This window comes from Emys orbicularis, chromosome 18, assembly GCF_028017835.1.
Source record: "Emys orbicularis isolate rEmyOrb1 chromosome 18, rEmyOrb1.hap1, whole genome shotgun sequence".
Lineage (NCBI taxonomy): Eukaryota > Metazoa > Chordata > Testudines > Emydidae > Emys > Emys orbicularis.
Window position 1 is genome coordinate 13,991,527 of NC_088700.1, and position 20,890 is coordinate 14,012,416.

The 20,890-nt window shown below is 55.4% G+C and overlaps 1 protein-coding gene across 1 annotated transcript in view; it reads right to left on the reverse strand.

Annotated features, from left to right (window-relative positions):
- The window catches only part of SH2D3C (SH2 domain containing 3C), a 55,507-nt gene extending 34,856 nt beyond the window's left edge, over nucleotides 1-20,651 (reverse strand). Inside the window, exons 1-3 of the mRNA XM_065418693.1 lie at nucleotides 20,612-20,651; nucleotides 15,211-15,877; nucleotides 2,724-2,763 (exon numbers count right to left, since the gene is read on the reverse strand). Coding sequence (XP_065274765.1) covers nucleotides 2,724-2,763; nucleotides 15,211-15,877; nucleotides 20,612-20,651 — 747 coding nt within the window. The remainder of the gene's footprint in view (nucleotides 1-2,723; nucleotides 2,764-15,210; nucleotides 15,878-20,611) is intronic.
- Nucleotides 20,652-20,890: the final 239 nt, after the last annotated feature.

Consider the following 20,890-nt stretch of genomic DNA (forward strand, 5'->3'; position numbering starts at 1 on the left):
GTCACCCCTGTGCGAGGGCCCAGCACAAAGCCTTTGCATCACTTTAGTCCCACTTAAGGCCTTAAGCTAGGGTTTAAATAGGTGCATAGGCCTCAACCTGGCCCTCTGTCCAAGGTGACTACGTCCTGGTGAGGATGAAAGGTGCACAGCGGTAAGTTACCTGTCTGTGCATGTGTATCTCTGCAATGGCTCTGTCTGTATGTAGCTGACTCCACTAGCTCCTATCACCACAGCTGTTAGGGGAGGTCTACGTGTGGAGCTGGGGGTGACATACCCACCCTGGCTCTCTGTGACCTCGCACGCTAACCATTCAAAGCGAATCATGGACTACCCAGCATCCGACAAAATACAAACCAGCCCAGTCCAACGCCACACCAAAAACAACTGACCCACATGGTGAACAAGCTCAATCCGGACCGGAACCCTGGCAGCTGGGGCTGCTGAAGGCCCAACATGGCTTATTCCCATGTCTCTGTTTTAGTTAGTTCATGATTTATAAAACGCTCCCATCACTGAGGCTCTGGGTGCACGAACAAATCGAACAAGAACAACAATAATCAACATCGGCTAAAGCGAATTCCTTCATTGCCTCCCCTTCTTCTCCCCCCCCCCCCCCCCATCATCACCACGCTCAGGACAATGCCTGTGTGAACAGAGGGGCCTCGCTGGTGCCCTGATGCTGAACAAACGTGGACACTAACATGAGGAGCCAATTCTAGAGCCAAGGACTTCCTGCTTCTGGCTGTGTAGATTTCCAACCTGGGGGCTGTTAGTTGGTCTTGGCTGCCCTAATGGCCTGCAGCCACCCAGCCTCTCCCATATTGCTAGCTGGGAGTGGGGTCTCATTATGGAGAAAGTCAAGAACAACTGCCTTCAAAAAATGTTCAGTGCTGGCGAAAGGTTCTGGACTGATGGTCCTACGACCTGGAGTCTTCGCCCTTAGTGATGAACAATGGCAATGCTACCGTTCCCCCTCACGGCCTCAGCCCTGACCTGGGGGGACCACCTCCAGGAGCAGGCGCGTAGCTCAGACTCCATCATCTCTGCCTCATGAACCTGCCACCTAGTGCCACTGTCAAGATTTTCAAGAGCAGCTCCTGACTTTGGCACCCAACCGGCCACCCCTCCAAGGGACCTGATTCTTCTAGAGGCTCCACTACGGTGTCTCCAGCTGGGCACCCAAAATCACTAGCCAGTTTGGAACCCTGGGCCTGCGGCTGGGAACACTGACCCACTGGGAACTGGCCTGAGACAGCAGCTCCTATAACAGGCCACCAAACAGACAGCGGCTGGGGGCAACTTCCATTCACTACTGAGCTGGGTTGGATTTGAACTGCTGGTGTAGAGGTAAAGACTCTCTGTCCCATGGAAAAACTCTGCATCCCCATCCCCTGAGCCAAGCATTTCCAGCCCTGCCTCTTTGAATAACTCCACAGGAAGCCTGCTGAAAGAGGCTCGCTCTTCCATAAAGCCAGGCATCTCCCGAGTGAATTCCTGGCACTGCGCGAAGAGCCCTCAGGAATGTGACTAGTTTGCTGGAGGATAAGCAGGGTCTTTGCAGAGGATTTGGAGAGATTTGCACCAACTTTCATGTGACCGCTCCAGAGTGGCTGAAATGCTGCATTTCCCCTATTAAGGCTGAGTGAGGAGATGGCAGACCGGCTGTGTCCCCGAGAGAGCGGACACCCCTCCCATTGCCCAGAGCATGAAACGAAGGCAGCTCCCACTCTGAGGGCTGCTTGTGAGGAGGGAGGGGATGCCCTCTACTGTCTCCCTTTGGTGCGCCCACCTACCAGCCTCAAAGGCCTCTTGTGTCAGCAAAGTTACCCTCCAGCTGCCGAGAGTTTGGCACAGCTCCTCGCATCAGAGAGTGGTCTGAACCAAAGCCCTGGATCCAGGCCTGGGTGCATTTGAGGGCATGTTCACACTGTAACCAGAGGGGTGACTGCAGCCCTACCTGAGCTAGCTTTAATCTAGCTAGGGCGGGTATTCACCGCAGTGAAGCTGGAGTGGTATGGGCTTCAGCATGGCCTGTACAAGCCAACCTGGGCCCTTAGATACTTGGGCAGCTAGTCCATGCTAAACGCTGCTGCAGCTGGTACCTGAGTGAGCCTGGGTATGTCTACACACGCTGCCATCATACTCCATGCTGCCCAGCCCTACTCCATCTCTGAAGAGGGAATCTACAATGGGCTGAACGTGGGTTGGGAACAGGGATGACCTGCCGCTCTGGATTCACGTGCAATGGCTCAGGCTCGTCTCTATCCATAAAGTCCTGCTGGCAGCCGCAGGGTGCTTATCACCACTCTCCAGATCCCAAAAGGGAGCAGCAGGACAGTCCCACTGGGGAAACTCAGCCCTACGCAGGCGAGGAGGATGGAGCAGTATAAATAGCAAATGAGGTTCCCAAGCCCTGCATGCAATAAGACACCATCCACAGGCTGATACCTCAGCATCTCTCACTCTGATATTAATGCACCTACTGGAGCAAATGGAATAGGAGAAACAACCAACTTCCTGCAGCGCTGATGGATTTCGACAGAACATAAAGATGCTCCACTCTAGGGGCTCTTGAGAGCAGGCTGCACACTCCGCCCTGCTGCTGGATCTGAAACGTGGATGCAGCTGATCTTTAAAGGAGAAGCCGGGCTCCTAAGAGTCCATGCTCGCCCGGTCAGGACAGCAGTGAAAAGACACACAGTAGAAAGGGGAGGGTTTCTTACCTTAACGTATTCACTGCAGGATTCCGGGCCATCAGCGGGACTAGAAGAAACCAAAAGGCGTTAATGACGATCAGAGAGTGACCGCAGAAAAACATGGTCAGTGTGCCCCCAGGCAAGTCCTTTGGTCACCCCGTGACAGACCATCTTGGGGCTGGCCTCAGGGCTTGGGGAGAATGCCCTGGGCTCACCCTGACTCATCCCCCGTCAGGCCACTTCCTGGGCAATGCTCCAGCAGCAGCTCTGCTTTTGAGCAGCCTAAAGCGTGGTTACAGGGTAATCCCAGCTGGGACTTCCCTCTAGGATGGCTACTTATAGAAGGCGTGCAGAGGGCGGGTTCATGATATAGTACATGCTCTATACCGATGGGGCTGTAAGGACAACAGAAAGTCCTAACCGTTGCAGCTACAGGGACTGTGCACGTTTATTCCCTCTGTTCCCTGTAACACTGAAGACCGACAGAGCTGTTCCTGTCTGAGGCCATGTACTGCCTGAAGGAGGAGGGGGAAGCCCTGGGTCACTCAAGGCTACAGGGCTTTTCCCAGTTGGGGGAATGACCTGACTCGGGCAGGCACCAGAAGTCCTTGGTAAACAGCTAAGAGAACAAACGTGTTTTCATGTGATGTTCCCAGAGCCCTGGCATCCCCTCCCCCTGCCCCATCCCTGAGCTCCTGGCGTGGGGCTTAGCGTCCCTAATGCAATAGGAGAAGAATGAGGTCTTTCTTGCAGGATCTCTCCTCAAATCAGCTTGGATGGCGTGAGCCGGGTCAGGTTCCATACGTCTGCTGGGTTCAGTGGGGTCTCTGGAGTTCATGGCAGTTGAGCCAGAACCTTGCGGAGGTGACACTATTGGGTGGAAACCTTCCAGACCCAGAAGGGCTGGGACGGAGGGGGAGAGGAGCAGGCAGACCAGGTGTGGGGGCTCCCTGTGTTTACTGGAGGGTGAGGGGGGAATGTTCTTGTAATCACTGATGCCTCCTCTTTACTAGGAGAGGGATGCTCATTTTCCCATTATTCAGGCCTGGATTTCCATCCTGTTCTGGGAACAGTGACTCCCTGTTCCCAGATGGGCTCGCACCAGTGTTTCCTGTACACCTTCCTGCCCTGCTTGGGCCCCAGCTGCTTCCAGCCGGAGCACAGGGGAGCTCTGAAGGGCGGAAAGGGGTGGGACAGCAGGCCCAGAATAACTCGCAGGATCAGGGGTCAGGAGCCAGACAGATGGTGCCTCCACCCGCCCTAGGAAGGTTGGTCAGGAAACGCGCCCCCCCCCCCCCCCCCTTTCTACACCATGCCCTGCAAGGATTCAGCCCCACAAGCCAATCTGCTTTCTCAGCTACAGCCTCCTGTTTCTGCTTGGCCCGACGGGACTGCTGACGGGACTGCTGGCAGGAGAGGGGCGCAGAGATGGGTATTCACAGGCTCTGTGATGAGCACGCAGCAAGGGCTGGATCCTGCTCCCCTTGACATCAGTGGTACAGGATGAGGCTCTGTGCTGGCTAGAGAGAGAGAGAGAGAATACTCCCTCCTTCCCATCTGTAACTGGACCCTTGACAGAAGAGTCGCCCTGGGAGGGAGTATTTGCTTAAATACCTAATGAATTAATCAGTGAGCAGGATGGGGACTGAGCCCTGCTGGCTAACACCCCATAATTAACACTTCTTTACTGGCCCCATGTAATCCTGCAGAATTTAAACATTCACTGAAGTTCCTTGCCCTTATGGCTGCAAAAAGAAACCATTCTGGGTGTGACTCAGTGCACTTCTGTCTGGGTGAGGTTGCACTCAGAGAAAAGCACCAGCCCCTCCAACACATGAGGAAGTTACCCCCTTGAATCTTAAACCTCCACATTGGTAACTGTGTGACAGATTCCCAGATGCTGTAAAGTATCAGGGGGTAGCCGTGTTAGTCTGTATCTACAAAAACAACAAGGAGTCCGGTGGCACCTTAAAGACTAACCGATTTAGTTAGATGACCTCCTGAGGTCCCTTCCAACCCTGATATTCTATGATTTATTTGGGCATAAGCTTTCGTGGATAAAAAAAAACCTCACTTCTTTGTGAGGTTTTTTACCCACGAAAGGTTATGCCCAAATAAATCGGTTAGTCTTTAAGGTGCCAACAGATGCTGTAGTTATTCTCTTGTAATGGATGTTTAGGCACGTCACCCCCTACTAAAGTGCTTCCACCTTTGAGGTGTAATGCTGCTGTTGTTTAACAGCTCATGGCAACAGCCTACAAGCTTAGGCTAAGTGGAGCAGGATGCTGTATCCAGTTGAAACGGCAGGGGTAGTTTAGGGGCATGGAATATGATGACCTGAGCCGGAATTTGGCCAGGACATTGGCGTTCGCACCCCAATTCTTACCAGCAGCAGGGGCTTAGCACTGTAAAAAATAAAATAAAATCAAAACTTCAGTTTAGTTTCTTACCCAAAAGATGGCACCTCCAGCGACCCGTAACGTCGTGCTGGAGTGTAACAAAGAACACCCCCAACCCCACTTCTGGGGGTCTCTTTAGAGGTCTCCCATCCAAGTCCTGAGCTATTGCAACTGGCCTTAGCTTGTCAGAGCCGTCAGGGTCACAAGGTAACACAGCTGCAAGGCGTGGGACGTGCCATATAAACTCTCTGGCTTGGCCTACGCTTAAAACTTCTCAGCGTAGCTATGGTGGTTGGGGCATGAAAATGCACACTCCTGACCGATGTAGCTGTGCTGACAGAAGCGTGCTTCTGTCGCTGTAGCTAACGGTGTTGGGGGAGGTGGTGGTCCTATGCCCGCCGAAAAACTCCTTCTGCGTCTATAGGGGCGGCTACGTCTGCATGGGCTCTGGAGCGCAGCCAGAGCCTGGGACTCGCTGCTGCTTCCAGTTTAATTTTCCTCTGCAAATCGCTGTCCGGCGCCAACTAGTGATCAATTGGGAAACAGCAGTTTATTAAGAATTCCAACAGGTCAAGGGCAGCAGCCTGACAGCTCTGAAGCGTGTTGCTGGGAGTTACCTTGGAAGGTGGCTATGTGGCCCCCAGGGCATTCTGATACTCTGCTCTCCCACTGCCAGTGTTTCTCAGTGTGCTCCTTGTTGGCTAGAAGTTCTGGGAACAAACAGACTGTTGGTTTTAGCTGCCCATGCGGCAGGGGCAAGGCACGACAGGATCAGTTATCGGAGGTTTAAGGGAGGAGAACAACTCGTTAAGGGCACAGTCCATGCATGACCCTTGCATCTTGACAGGATCTGTGCATGGCCTTTGCATCTTTGCCCGTATGGAGCCACACTTCTGTTAGTCAGTAAAATACAGCTCCAGATCCCCTTCCCACCTACAGCAAACCAAGGAGTGATCCGAAAGGCCAGAGTTTTTAATCCCAATCAGACTCACTGAGCCGGGCCCAGGGGGAGCGGCCATTTTAATCTTTAAAAAATAAATGGGGACGCTCTTTGCACCCCAGCAGCGGGAGAGGTCAGCTCCCACTCTTTCTGCAGACGGGACCAGCAACCAGGAGAGGCACTGGGGCATTCCATAGTGCAACTTAGCGGTTTAATTTTTAAAGAGTAACATCTTATGAGTGTCGGAACAATAACTCAACCGGGAAAAATCAGCGGTGGAGTCCTGCATTAGGCATCCACAGTGCCAGAGTCTCCCTCTGGGACACCAGGCTCCTTAACTGTATGTGCGGACAGAAAGCAAACACAGACGTGTGCTGTAGAGACACCCCCCCCCCCTTGCAATCGGCTGGGAAGTGCCCATTGTAAAAGCTGGCTTTCCAAGCCGAGATCAAGGGGCCAGTTCTAGCCCCTGCCCCTCTGTGCTGCTTTGAAGGTGTACAAGGGGCTGCACGGGAGCTGCAAGGTCTGGGAAGAATTCTATGGGTGCAAAAGCAGCACAGGGCCCTACGCTGCCTCCCCGCCCAGGGCCCAGCATAGCAAGTGTGTGCGCCTAGCATGGGCCGGTGCAGGGTTCCGGGCTGCGATGCTGCCGTAAGTTAGAGCAGCCCCAGAGCCTGGCATTTTAGCTCCTGCAGCAGCCTAGAATCTAGAGGGCGCTTAAAGCTATCTTCCCCCATCCCACTCCTCCTGGGCTGTTTTTCCACAGGCTGAGAAATGCTTCTTCCCCTTACACCACTACAAACCACATACGTAGTGGGGCCGTCCTGCTCCAGCACAGCACATGAGTAACCCCAGTGAAGTCAGTGTCACTACTCACAAGCTTAAATTCAAGCAAGCCCCTAAGCACTTGGCAGTGACCGGAGCTGTATCCTCACAGGCCAGTGGCAAACGGAGCCTGTCGTAGCAGACAAACTGCCCATCTTCTGGAGCCGAGAGGGGGAGGCGAATGAGCAGGATTTTTGCTATTTGTTTGCTATCCTGCTCTCTCTCACACCCGTACAAAGGGGGAATCCTTAAAATCAATGGAGTCACACGGGGGGGGCTGTCAGGCCCAATATTTTACACTGGTTTGTGAACTTTTAATGGTGTAAATGCTCGAGAGTTCCATTTTCCACGTGCCGTAGGAGCATTCGTGGCGCGTGGAGCGACGGCAGGGAATTGTTAGCGCTTTGTCTATGCTTAGGGCCGGCTCTAACTTTTTTGCCGCCCCGAGCAAAAAAACCCAAAACAAAACAAAAAACAAACGAGCACCGCCCCGCCGAAACAACCCCCAACCCGAGTGCCATCCCACCGAAACAACCCCCACCCCGAGCGCCATCCCACCGAAACAAACCCCCCCCCCCCCGAGCGCCGCCCCACTGAACCAAAAAAACAAAAAACCCCAAGCGCCGCCTCGCCGAAACAAAATAAAACAAACAAACAAACTGGAGCGCTGCCCCACCAGCCCAAGATTGTCCGCCCCTTAGAAGGTGCCGCCCCAAGCACCTGCTTGGTCGGCTGGTGCCTGGAGCCGGCCCTGTCTAGACTGCACCTTTCATTTTGCAGGGAGTCTGCCTCTCTGCAGTGGCTATTTTGTGAGGCAGAGATGACGCAGACCGTTAGAGACGAGATACGCATGTTGCACTCTCTCAGGGAGACTTTAGTTTTGTTTTTTCCTGTATTATTTCCCCTAATCCCTTCAGGCTAAAAGCAAAGGTTTGTTCTTTGTAGGTGGGAAACATCATATCCGGTCTCCCAACACTGCTACTACTAATTAATAAGCTAATCAGAGCCCCTGACTCCAATGGGAGGTAGGTGAGGATTATTACCCTCTTTTACAGATTGGGGAATGAGTCAGAAGTGAAATGACTTGCCCAAAGCCAGAGAGTCTGGGGCAGAGCCTGTGTTAGCCCGCTGGAGTTCATAGAATCATAGAAGATCAGGGTTGGAAGGGACCTCAGGAGATCATCTAGTCCAACCCCCTGCTCAAAGCAGGACCAATCCCCAGACAGATTTTTACCCCAGTTCCCTAAATGGCCTCCTCAAGGATTGAACTCACAACCCTGGGTTTAACAGGCCAACGCTCAAACCACTGAGCTATCCCTCCCCCTCCTGCCTCCCAGTCCTATGCTCTTTCCACTAGACCACACTGCCTTGCAGCAGTTGTGACATATACTTAGGGTCAGGGACCTGCTATTCTGTACTGCAGCTGTTAGGAGATAGTGGACATTCTGCCAGGAATCTCTGCAGCCTGAGAGAGCCAGGCATGGGATCTATGCTATGCGCCAGGGATCCTTGCAGTGCCTGCCTCATCCATATGTTTATTTCCTGGCTCCAGACTACCACAAAGACTGAATTTAATTCATGTTAAACATTGGGCTGAATATCCACAACAAACCTTCCTGACAGGGAGATCTACTGGACTGGGGCCCCATCTCCAGGGGGCGTGAAGGAAGCTCCAGTGCTTGGAATCCAGAGCTAGACTGCACAAAACACGAGTTGCTGCTCAATAGGACCCCATACTGCACGGACCCCTGGGACACAGGATCTCCCTGACAGGCCGTGATTGAGCGAGGGTTTCCCTACTGACCAGCTGCAGCACCCTAGCAGGTTGTGGGGGATTAGCGCCATCCACCCAGCTTGCCACAGTGCCCTAGAGCAAGCCTCAGTTCCCAGGCTGGTTTCCCTCGGCAGCTGGAGCAGGAGCGAGCCGTGGATAACGCTCCTGGGAGAAGGCACAGCCGCAAGCAGGAGAGGACGTTTCCCTTCTCGCTGCCAGCCCAGCTGGCATTTTCCAGGTGATTCCAGGATGTCAGGGCAAGGCTGGGCCTGGGCTGGTGGGGTTTCTACAAATCTGCCCCCTCCCTGCACCAGCTGCGAGCTGGCCTCCTGAGGTGCCGGGTCAGAGAGAGACCGGCTGGGGCTTGGGAATCTGTGAGAAAAAACAAAGGGTGGGGGAAGGGAGACTCCAGGCAGGAAATTGGGAGCATGAGAGCAGCTGGGAAGTGGAATTTAGGAGGGTCTTGCAAGCTTCTCCAGTGCTCTGCAAAGCCATCAGGGCCTGTGGCTAATGAACTGCAACACTCACATCCCAGCATCCGGTGCCAGAGAGCCCCCACTTCCACTCAGCGCTGGGGAAGAATGAAACCACTATAAATAACCCCTTCTCCTAACTGTAAGCAGATGCAGTGCCTGCGCCTTGGCCCTGGGAGAGGCAGAGGGACGCTAGCGGCCGCAATATGCAGGGAGCTGTGCGACTGAATGGTCGGAGGATTCTTGAATGAGACTCAAACATTCTTGAAGCCTGTCAGAGCGCCTGGGAGAAATTCCAGCGCTCCCTTTGGAATGAGTCCCTGCGGCCCGGGAGCCCCTTCCAACTGGCCTGAAATGCCTCACAGGAGGGAGGGGCAGGCTCATTGGCACTGCCCCAACGCTTGCAGGGATGCCAGTCAGTGGAAGGCTGAGGCGTGTTGGTTTTAGCCCCTCAGCATGGCGCCGTTGGTTCCGAAATTGATTCATATTTACTTCCAACAGCTCCCACTTCAGCTCCTGGCTTTTCACCACATCCAGGTGCTCCAGCTACAAGCCGCTCCTTGCCTCACCTGCATTTCACAGCCAAAGAGTATTCTTAACATTGTGTGTTCCTCTTCTGCTCTGCGGCATGCTCCAATGGACAGGGCATTGGCCTGGAACGCGGGAGACTCTGCTACTGGCTGGCTGGGTGACCTTGGCCAAGTCACTTTACTATTGAGTGCCTCGGTTTCCCCATCTATGAAAATGGAATAACGCTCATTGCCTCCTTTATAATGCACTTTAAGATCCATTGATGAAAAGTGCTATGTATTTGTACCAGGGATTTTGCATTGCAATACAGCTTCTGCAGGGGGCTAGCTAACTGTGTGCTATCACTTTCCTCTGGGAAGCACAGTTTTCACTAGCCCTGTGCATATCCACTCTTCTCAGAAAAGTCAAGTCCCTTTCTTCCAGTAACCTCCTTTTTTGCTGCTCGTCAATTGCACCATGAATAATTCGGTCTCTAATTCGTCCATCTGGTCACAGTTCACATTCAGGGTGTTGTTACATGTGTCTTGTAACACACCAGGCAATGGTCTCAGCTGGTTTCTTGTAAAGAAAACATGCTCGCCCGAGTCACAGTCACGCCTGGATCAGTCTTCAGGGAATTTCTGAAAGGCTTTGCCTAGCCCTTTGCAGTCCCCTTCGTGCTCCCATAGGAATGGATCGTGGCTCTGTAGTGCCACAGGTAGCAGCCCGGAGGATTTCACCCTCTGACTCCTCTTTCAGAACCACTTGCTCCAAGAAGAAGGTGGACTCACGGCAGTCACTCCTCCAGTTCAGGAAGCTGCACTTGCTCCATTCGTGTGAACGCTTCAGCTTCCCACCGCGTACTAAAGCAGGGCCCACAAGCATGCTGGGGAGAGCCTGAACTTTTCTGGACCCACTCACCTGACAATGGTCAGAGTTACAAAGATTAAAAGCCCCTGACATGTGACAGGAACCACTGACTCGGGTGGCTACTGTTACAGGACATGCCCCTGAGGACTATCTATGGGAAGAGGTGTGTATAAATGTTGTTTATACAGGCTCAGCTAGGAAGGGTCAATTCCACCGTTGTAGGATAATACACCAGGGGGAAATGCTGGTCCATATTTCTTTAGGTGGATTATTCCCAGATGGTGTCTTGCCCCTGGTGCAAGAGGAGTGGAGGTGATCCACGTAGGATGGAGAATTTTCCTGATCAGCAGCCTTCCTGGGCTTCCTTCCAGTGGGAATGCTTCAAGGTGAGCTCCGGAACCCAGCATGACTGATAAATCCTCGGCTGCAGCCTCAGTGTAATGGGAGCAGAAATGGATCCAAAATATGGAGCTGCCCCATGTCACATGGGTACTTGAGGGTGACACTCGGGAAGTAGGACCTTTGGGCTCAAAGGAGAGCATCACCATTCCTAGCTATGGAACTACAGGAGGACCTGTCTGGAAACTGCACTCCACTTGGCACACCTGCTTAACGCACCAACCTTTCTCCTCTGCTCTGATCCCAGGTTACACAAGAGCGATGGTCGCAGCCTAACGCTTGGTGAACATTTGTCCACACTGCAGAACTATGCCACAGTTTGACACCACTCAGGAGGGGACCAGGATCAGAACAGCAGGGGCTGCCGCAGGGCAGGATGGAGGTGCACTAGCAGAGCAGGGCATGGCCCCCGAGAGGAACAGCAGGAGGCGCCGTAGGTCAACATTAGGGTCCAGTGCTAAAGCTAGGTGCGATCACGCCTGCACTAACAAGGGGTGTGGCAGTATTAAGCTCTAGTGGCAGCGCTGCGGGTGGGTAGCGGGTACGGTCCCTTCCTGCACTGTCCACCGTAGCTTGTATCCTGGAGCTTAGATGCTGCAGTGAGCTCAGATCAGTGCATTAAATCATGGACTATCTGGTGCAATCCTCAGGCACAACGGGGTGAGTTACAGCTGGAGAGTTCACCTTACAGCTGAGCTCCTAGTTAGCATCAGCCAGCACAGGGGAAAGGTGCCTTTGGTATCCAGGGCAGGGACAGCCCGTCACAGCCAGGTATCCCTGGCCTCCTCTCCCCTTCACTGGGGAAGTGAGACATTCCAAAAAAACCGGGGGGGGGGGGCAGCTCCGGCTGCAGTTGTCTATGGAATATCTTCCTCTGCATCCTCACCCAGGGCCCAGCTGCAGCACGCGCCAGTGGCCTTGTGGATAACACCGGGCTTTGTGCGCTCACGGGAGGCACTCAAGAGTCTGGTGTTTCCATGACCTGCCCATGCCCAGCTCGGGAGAGAGCGAGATGCTCCCGCCCGCCCGCCCGCCCAACATCCTGCTCTCCCGTATTCCCCAGCAACCCAGGGAACCCAGCAGCTTGCCCCGTCACACTAGCTCACCCCTCCCCCTGCCCTGGCAATGGGCTCTAGTGGCATGAGCCGCTGAGAGACAAGAATTCCTGCCTCATACCAGCGCTGCCGCCACCTTACCTAGGATGCTGGGCAGAGTCATTGAAATTGTGATGTGCCTCAGTTTCCCCAGGAAACTGGGACCAGTCATACCTGCAGGGCTGGCCAGCATTAACCAACTCGGCCCGGATCCTGCTCCTGTTTAAGTTAAAGCGACTTTTGCCTTTAATGTCAAAGGGACCCCACTGGGCCGCATCCTGGCCATGTCAGTGGCTAGTGCTGGGGAATTCTCCTTTCCGCCTGCTCGGATCCATTCCTAGCTCAAATCCCCGGGCTAGCAGCCTCTGCTCGCGGCTGTGCAGGTCCATGCAGCCCCTGCCCTGCCTCCTTGGCTGGGCTGGGCCAGGGCCACAGCAAACTCCGGCAGGCGAAGGGAGGGGGCTGCAGCCGGAAAGGGCTCAAGTTCCCCCTTCTGGCTGGCCGCCCTAGGGAGTGACGGGGCGGGGGGGGGGGGTGTCTGCAGGGCAACCCCCACCCCACTCAGCTCCACACGGGGCTCTGGGCAGGGCGCAGGGAGCCGGGCAGGGGTTGGTGCCAGGGTGACCTCACCCCAGGCCAGCGCCCCACAGCCCGGCCCGCCGGGGGCTGCCCTCCTGCCTGCGCTTTTCGCCCCCCACGGGTTTGCGCTTCCCACGGGCGAACCTGCTGCCCCGTGGGGTGGGGGACAGGCAGGGCCCCCGCAGCAGCCCGGGGCCCCTCTCAGGACGGACCCCCACCCCCGCTTTGCGTTGTGGTTTGCAGCTCCCTCCTCCGCCCCTGCCCACGGGACACGCTCACCTGCCATGGCCCAGCCCGTGGGGCCTCCTGCCCACCTCGGTCATCGGTGCCGGCTGCCTGCGCTCCGAGCCCGCCAGCCGGAGAGGAAGTTTGAGCGCTGCCCCGTGCGAGCGCTGAACTTGGGGAGGGCTGAGCCGGCCCAGGCCCGCCCCGCTGCCTCTGGCCCTGCCTCCCTCCCTCCCCTCGCCCGGCTCCCACAGGCTGGGAGAAATTCCTCCCCATTCCCATGCTCCTGGCAGGCCCGGCAGCCCCTTCCCTACCGCACACCGCCTGAGCAAACAAACCCCAGAGCCCTGGGAACGGGACCGGCCCCGGCAGGGGGGCAGGCAGGCGTCTGGGCCAAGCTCCCTGGGAATCTGGAGTGACTCCGCTGGCGCCGCACTGGTGTCAAACCGGCACAACAGAATCAGGCCTGGCTCAAGCAGGAGAAGCAATGGGCCGGAGAAGGAGCTGGTGTAAACCGGTGTCTCTCCACTGACTTGACACCAGGGAGCCTGGGACATCAGCTGCCTCCAGATCCTGTGGGGACAGGCGGGCGGCAGTCCAAACCCCTCCGACTGGGCCGGAGCTCAGAACCCTCTGAACAAGCAAACCCAGTTCCAGGGAGACGGCTGCTGAGTTAGAGACAAGCAATGGGGCTGAATCCCCTAAACCAAGGCCAGTGCCCCTCGTGTCACGCCCACACAGGCCTCCCTCGCACCCGAATCGGGTGGCATCTCACTCTGCCGTCGACAGGGGAACGCTGAGCGGCGGCACTGGGAGGGTGGTATTGATGCTAAAGAGATGGATCCTGCGCAGCGCTGGGACCTCCTGCTGCGGTTGGGGTGGGTTGTGTTCTCCCCCGCAAGCTGTGCCCTATGGCTGGGCTTCAGGGAGTTGCGGGGCAGGGGAGCAGCCAGAGCCCAGCAAGCCCAGTTCCCAGGGAGAAGGGTTCTGGCTCACACCCGCAGGCTGTGGTTGTAGAGCCCAGCACTTCAGTGCAGGCGTGTGTTCACGGGCATGTGCGTTCACAGGCGTGTGTAGTGGGATCAGATGGCCTCAGTGCAGCCAGCCCTCAAAGTGGAGAAGACAAGGCATAGTGCAGCTCTCATTAGAAGGTCACTTCTTTGGGCTGAGTTAAAGGTGAGGGAGGCTTCCCAGGCAGGGGCTGAAATTGGGGAGGGCAGGGGGTTGCTGTCCTTTAGGGCTTTGGGGGCCAGGCTGACAAGATCCTACAGTCATCACAAAAGCATGGTGGGCGCCAGCCAGTGCCAGCTGTAACTCCCAGCAGCCGCCCACCCAGCCCAGCTCATCCCCTCCCCGCATTCCAAGTACGTTCCCAAGCAGAGGCCTCCTTTACAGATTCCACATGTGCTCTAGCAGTCCTGGTGGAGCCGAGAGGCACTGGGGTGAGGCCCAGGGGCAGCGCTGTCCTCTGGGAGTCACAGGCCTCTGGGGTCCGAGAAACCCCGCAGCAGCTGCAAGTGCCTTCCCCCGAGCTGGTCGAGCTGGTCGGCTGAACCAGAGACTGGGTACTTATGAAAGTGACACTCCCCTCCCAGGAGGAGAGGGAGAGAGAAAGGAAAGAGAAAAGGATAGTGCTATGCAATGGAGCTCTCCAAATCCCGCTCCCCCATTCCAACTCTGCTCCCAGACACAGCGCCCCCAACTCCTGGTGTATTTCTCTAGTGGATCAAACTGACAAAGCCACGACTTGAAACTAAACTGAGAACAAGGCAACGGGAAGCCTGGGCTAAACCAGGCTGCCTGAGACGTTTCCGTCCCGACCGGAAGCAGGAAAGACCACAAATCCCACGGGAAGCTTGTTCTCATGAAGCCGCCAGTCCCAGGCGGCGGATGCGAAAGGTTAAGCAGCCCCACTTTCCCAGGTGTTTGTGTAAGGGAGTGTTGCCTAGGGACTAGCACCCAGGACTGGGTGACCAGCCTCCTGGGTTCTAGGCTAGCTGCGTGACCTGGGGCAAGTCACTTTGCCTCTTTGTGGCTCAGGTTCCCTTGTTGGTAAAATGAGGATAATACCCCCCTGTCCCCTAGTGGGGTGTGTGGGAAATAGCTGGCAAGCGCTGGGCGGGCAGAATACAGCGTTATTATTACCTCCGGAGAAAATCCATCACTAAATACAAAGGAAGTTGACCCGAGGGGATGCCTCGGAGGGGCTCGATCCTGCAAGGCGCTGAGCACTCTGGCCCTAATCCAGCCGAGCACTTCAGCGTGCACTCGATTTTGAGCATGTGCTTAGTCCAGGACCATTCAGGGGCTTAAATGCTTTGCTGGGTTGGGGCCAGAGTCCTCGGCACCCTGCAGGCTTGAACCCTCATTCAGCAGCAGAACAAGGGTGCACTGGAGTAGCTGAGCATGCTCACGCTGTGTCTTACCTCCGTTGCAGGCTCTCCCAGGAGGCAGGCGGCAGCTCCTCCTTCACTCCTTCTTTTCCTTCCAACAGGACGGGCTCTTGCAACAGCTCTGCTTTGGTACAACCAGTTCTAGGAGCTTGGCTAGGCTCCTGGGCTGGGCTGGCAGCGTGTCCCTCTCCCACGCCCCCAGGTGCCTGCCCAGGAGGGGGGTCATTCCCCGAGGCGTCAGATCCCACCCTGGGCTCTGTTGTGATGGACTCCCCCAGGCTGGGGCCGTTATTTGATGGCAAAGTCCCCGAGGAAGCATCTGCTGCTGGGGCAGGGTCAGCGGGCGCCACTGACTCTGGGATGGCCGGTGGGGACGTGCCAGGGGCTCTGCCACCTGTGGTCCCTCTGGCATGGGAGCTTTGGGAGCTCTTGGTCCGTTTCCCTGCCCCGCTGGGGGTGGTCCTGGGCATCGTCCCCATGTGGCTGTACATGTCGCACGACCTGGCGTAGGGGGATGGGCTCTTGGGCATGGTGTTCAAGTCATCCTGAGTGCTCTCCAGGGTGTCCTCCAGGAAGCTGTTGGGATGCAGGGTCCCCACCCGCAGGCTCTCCGTGGGGCTGGCGGGGGCGGACACTCGCCGGAGGGTGAAGGCTCGAGGGATGTTGCTCAGGCTCCCGAAGCCTTTGAACTTAAAGAACTCTGGAAAGGAAAAGGAATCGTGAGCTGGGGTTACTCCTGGCCCGGGGTGGGGTGGCGGCGGGTGACAGGGTCTTGGCATGGGATTGAGAGGGTGCTGAAGGCAGTCTCTACAGTGGGGTTCTGCCCTCTGGTGTGGGTGTAGCTCAATGGAGTTGCACCCTGAGAGAGAAGAGTCAGACCCAGCCAGCCCGACACCCCTCTGGCCTGCACCTTGGGTTGTCAGTGAGGTAGTATGGCCTAATGGCTAGATCACTGGACTGGGGCTCAGGAGCTCGGCTCAGTTCCTGAGTCTGCCACTTTGCTGAGCCGAGGCTTCGGATCTGGGCATCATTTCACTGATGGAGAAAGGGAGGCACAAGGCGATGACGTGACTGTGCCTAGAACAGCCTCTCGCGCCCGCTGGCAGAACCCGGTTCTTTTCGGCCCTCCTCTTGTTGCCTTTCTCAGTGAGGTTTCTTTCCCCCCCTCCCCTCCCCCGGTGAGAACAGTTGTGGATCCCAGGGCTGCTCGGCACAGTGTTTTTGCGTGTGCTCTGCACAGTGTGTAATAATCCAGAACTTTAAGGGGCTGTTCAGCTCAGAGCCTGTGCACATTAGTTAAATCGGAGTCCGTGGGGGGGGGGGGGGGGAGGGAGAACGCAGCCTGTGAGCGGACACATCTTCTGTGGGAGGGGCTGGACATGTTCCAGCAGGGACGTCATGGGTGTCAATTGCAGAGTGCTGGCACTCACCCCCACCTCGTATTCCATCAGGCCCCAATCCTGCCCTCAATGACATCGGGGCAGCACCGCCCCACATCAGTGACATAACACCTGTGTCACTGGGGGCGGGATTGGGGCCCTACTAAGGGCCTGATTCTCCTCTGCCTTGCACCCTGTCTCATCGACATGCCCATACTCAGTAGGTGCCTGGGATCAGGTATACCAACCCCACAGTGGCCACCACTACCACCTGTGAACTCCATTTAGGGCCATAACCCAACGAGCCCTCTCTGCTGGACGAGAGCCTTAGCCCAGTTTTGGGATAAATGATTTGTAATTCCCTTGTTTCTGTTCGTTGGCTGCCCTGGACAGGGAGAGACTTTAACGTGACCTGGCCAGAGGGCCAAGTCACAGGAAGAGGCAGACTACTCCAGTGTTGGTGCGACCGTCGGCAGGAGGTGCCCGACAGGGAGAGAGCTGCTACACCACGCTTGGCCGCAAGGAGGCACTAGTGGTGAGTCAACCCCTTCACGGTGTGAAATGTAACAGCTCTAATTTGGCAGCATTTTACACCCAGTTTGCATTTCAGTCACCCTGCACCTAAGAGACTATTTCAGTCAGAGAGTGACTCAGCCTTGTGATATGCTCAGCTTCCACATAGAACAGCACCACATTTCTCCAAGATCTAGCTGCCCATACATTCAGCCAGGCAGAACCTGAAACGCTCTCTGTAATACCCGGTCACTCCTGATGATATAATACCCAGGGGTATGTAGGTATGTGGCAGCAGGTGTCCATGAGTGTGTCTATATTTCTGAAGGGGGGAGGGGAGTGTATGTGTGTCTGTCTTTGGTACATGGTGCACCATGATTGCGTATATCAGCGCGAGCGAGACGGTGTAGCTGTGTGTGTGTGTGATAGCGTGTGCGTATGTCAGTGTCTGGGGGACCCTGTGCCTGTGTGTGTATGAGCATGAGTGTATGTTAATGTGGGTGGGACCATGTGACCGTGAGTGTGTATGTGGGTACATGTGGGGGCCAGGTCCCCGTGTGCATTGGACCGTGTGATCGTGAGTGTGTATGTCAGTACGTGTGAGGCCGGGTTGCTGTGTGGATGGGATCATGTGACCGTGAGTGTGTCTGTCGGTACGTGAGGGGCCGGGTTCCTGTGCGGGTGCCCATGTCTACGAGTGTTTTCCTCGGAACTAGTTCAGGGCCCCTTTGCACTCCAGCGCTAGCAGTTCGGCCTGTGTTCAGTGAGAAGCGTGTGCTGTGGGAAGGATATTCATCTACCCACTTCCTAAGCTAAGCGAGCGAGCAATTAGAGCCTCTCGATCACTGTTTTAATCTCCCAGCTGCCACCTGCTACTGCTGAGTGCAGAGCGTTAACCGAAGTCATATTTATAACCCTCACAGGATGAGTTTGCGTTTCACACCCCAGCCCTTTTCCTCCAGCTCTGCTCTGTAGGGTAGGGTAGCGCAGCACAGGGTCAGAATATCACCCCCCCTTCTCCTTGTGCACCCCACAAATGAGGGCAGAACACAATCTCGCTGATGTACCCTCAGTGCCAGGGTTGTGCTTTTCCTGTGGCATTACTGTCTCTGCATGCCACACGCATGGTTCAGGGAGCAGGTAATTGGGCCTCCCTCTGGGATTGCTGTTTCCCTTCTAGGAGGCTGCAGTGCCGTGCCAATGCAGCATAGCTTTATGTAGTGCTGTTACAGGGTTTGGGGCCAGGACACAAGGCAGGAATCACCGGGTGAAAGTCTCTGGCCTGGGTTAGCAGGAAATCAGACTAGTCCCAATGGTCCTTTCTGGCCTCAGAGTCTATGGAACCCTGGCTGTTGCATTACGAATGCGAAGCTTTGTCCTTCTCTACCACCATTTTTTTTGCAGGATCTCAAAGCATTTGGCAAACAAGACTTGGAAAACCACGGCAGGAAAACTCAGGTACAAAGAGAGGAAGTGATGTGCCCAAGGTCAGGCAGTAAATTAAGTGGCACAACCACGAGTGACACCAGTTGTCCTGACTCTCAGGCCTGAATTTCACTCCTAGATCAAGCCACCTATAATCTCTTAGTCCATTTCAGAGAAGGGGCTAGCATACGAGGAGAAGGGATTTAACTCACTTTTCTGGTTTATTTGCATTATGGTAGCAGTTAGAGGCCCCCACTGAAATTGTGCTGGGGCTGGACAAACACTTAGTGGGATGGTCCCTGCCCTGACACCGTCCAATCTGAACAGACAAAGGCTGGGACACTGAAGCACAGAGAGAGAAAGGGGAAGGCTGCAAGTCAAAGGGAGCGGGGCAGCTAACTGTGCCTTTGGAATCTCCCCCTAAGCGACTTGCCCAGGGTCATGCAGGAAGCCTGTAGCAGAGCTGAGAAGGGAACCTAGATCTCCTGAGTCCCAGTGCAATACCTTAACCTCCAGACCATCCTTCTCCTCTGTCAGCTGGGGGAGAGGGCCCTACTGATGGGGAATTGATGGATTTGTTGACAGGGGGCATCCAAAAACCGCTGTGCCCCAGGATGGTCGAGTGGTAAATGCAGCTCTGCCACAGACATCACTTCATGACACTGTGCCTCAGTTTCCCTTGTCTCTAAATCAGGGATAATCCTGACTTGACGGGGATGCTGTGAGGCTGGATTAGTACATGTTTGCAAAGCACTGAGTGATCCTGTGGGGGAAGGACAATTCTATGCCCAGTCTCAGGGTGGGCACTGAGCATTTGGAAATGGGGAAGATGCAAATTTAAATTCTAGCATCATCATCTCAGGCCAAGTTACATGCGAGGGAGGCTTGCTGGGAAGGAAGTGTTTGAGGGGGCAGAAAATTAAATTATGCTGGGGTAGCTGCCTTTAAGGGCTTCGGGGAAAACCCCAGGTCTTTGGGAAAGAAGAGAGTTCAACCCACAGCTGCTGATGATTAGTTTCCTCTGAGACCAACTCCAAAGAGCTTATTAGCCCTGTGCACACATCGGGTGAGATCCTGGCCCCAGTGAAGTCGGTGGGAAAACCCCCATTGCAATGAGGCCAGGATTTCAGCCATAGCCTAGACCAGGGGCAGGTAACCTATGGCATGCGTGCCGAAGGCGGCACGCGAGCTGATGTTCAGTGGCACTCACACTGCCTGGGTCCTGGCCACCAGTCCGGTGGCCTCTGCATTTTAATTTAATTTTAACTGAAGCGTCTTAAACATTTTAAAAAACTTATTTACTTTACATACAATAGTTTAGTTATATATTATAGACCTATAGAAAGAGACCTTCTAAAAACGTTAAAATGTATGACTGGCACGCGGAACCTTAAATCAGAGTGAATAAATGAAGACTCGGCACAGCACTTCTGAAAGGTTGCTGACCCCTGGCCTAGACACACTGGAGTCAGTCTGGGTTCACTCCATTGTTCCACACAGTCCCACCACGGCCCGTGGCTGGAGTCCCACCTGCTGCTCCGTCCAGGTGCGGGATTAAGGGCGGTTCAGGAGCCCCCATGGTGCTCAGGGAGGGGGGGGGGAGGGAGCAGAAACACCTGTCCTGTACTTCTCTCTGCACCCGATTTCACACTGTATTAAACCAAACTGGTCCCAGCTCAACAGTTCAGTTCAATTAGGGGCTGATCAAGTGGATTATTTTGTGTACCTCAACCTGCGAGAGGTGGGACTAGACACCCACTCGGCCCCATCGAAGCAAATCCAGCCCCATCCCAATCAGCCCAACCGAGAGCGAAACAAAAGCGGCTCTTGCTCTGAAAGGCCAGTGAGAACCTGGCAGCCACGAACCCACGGACAATATGGGCCGTTTGCATCCTCCGCTGGTGCGGTTGGGAGCAGCCCCTGGGCCAGCTCCCACCGGACCAGTGCACAGCCCCACGGGGGCGGGGGGGGGCGGGCTGAGACACACACACACACACACACGCACACAGGCTCACCACACGCAGTGCTCTCCCCCCACAGCCCCTCCAGTCCGCCTCGCCCTGCTTTAAAGCTCTGGCTGTCAGGCTCAGACAGGCGCGTTCCCCGGAGCGACTTACTGAATTTTTTGAAGGCCCCTTTCTTCTGGCCCTCTGCCATCGTCAGCTTCTGATGGAGCCACCAAAACGAAGCAGGTCTAAGTTTATAACTTTCCCTATGCCCTCCCCTCCCTTCCTCTTCCCCCGCCCCCTCTCTCTCTCTCTCTCACTCAGCATTTCCTCTATCTTTAACAAATGCCATCATGCATCACCTACTCACAGCCCCTGCCCCCTCCCCTTGCTGTCACCACAGGGGATAACGCCCCCTGTTGTCGCCAGCTGCCCTGCCTTCGACTCATC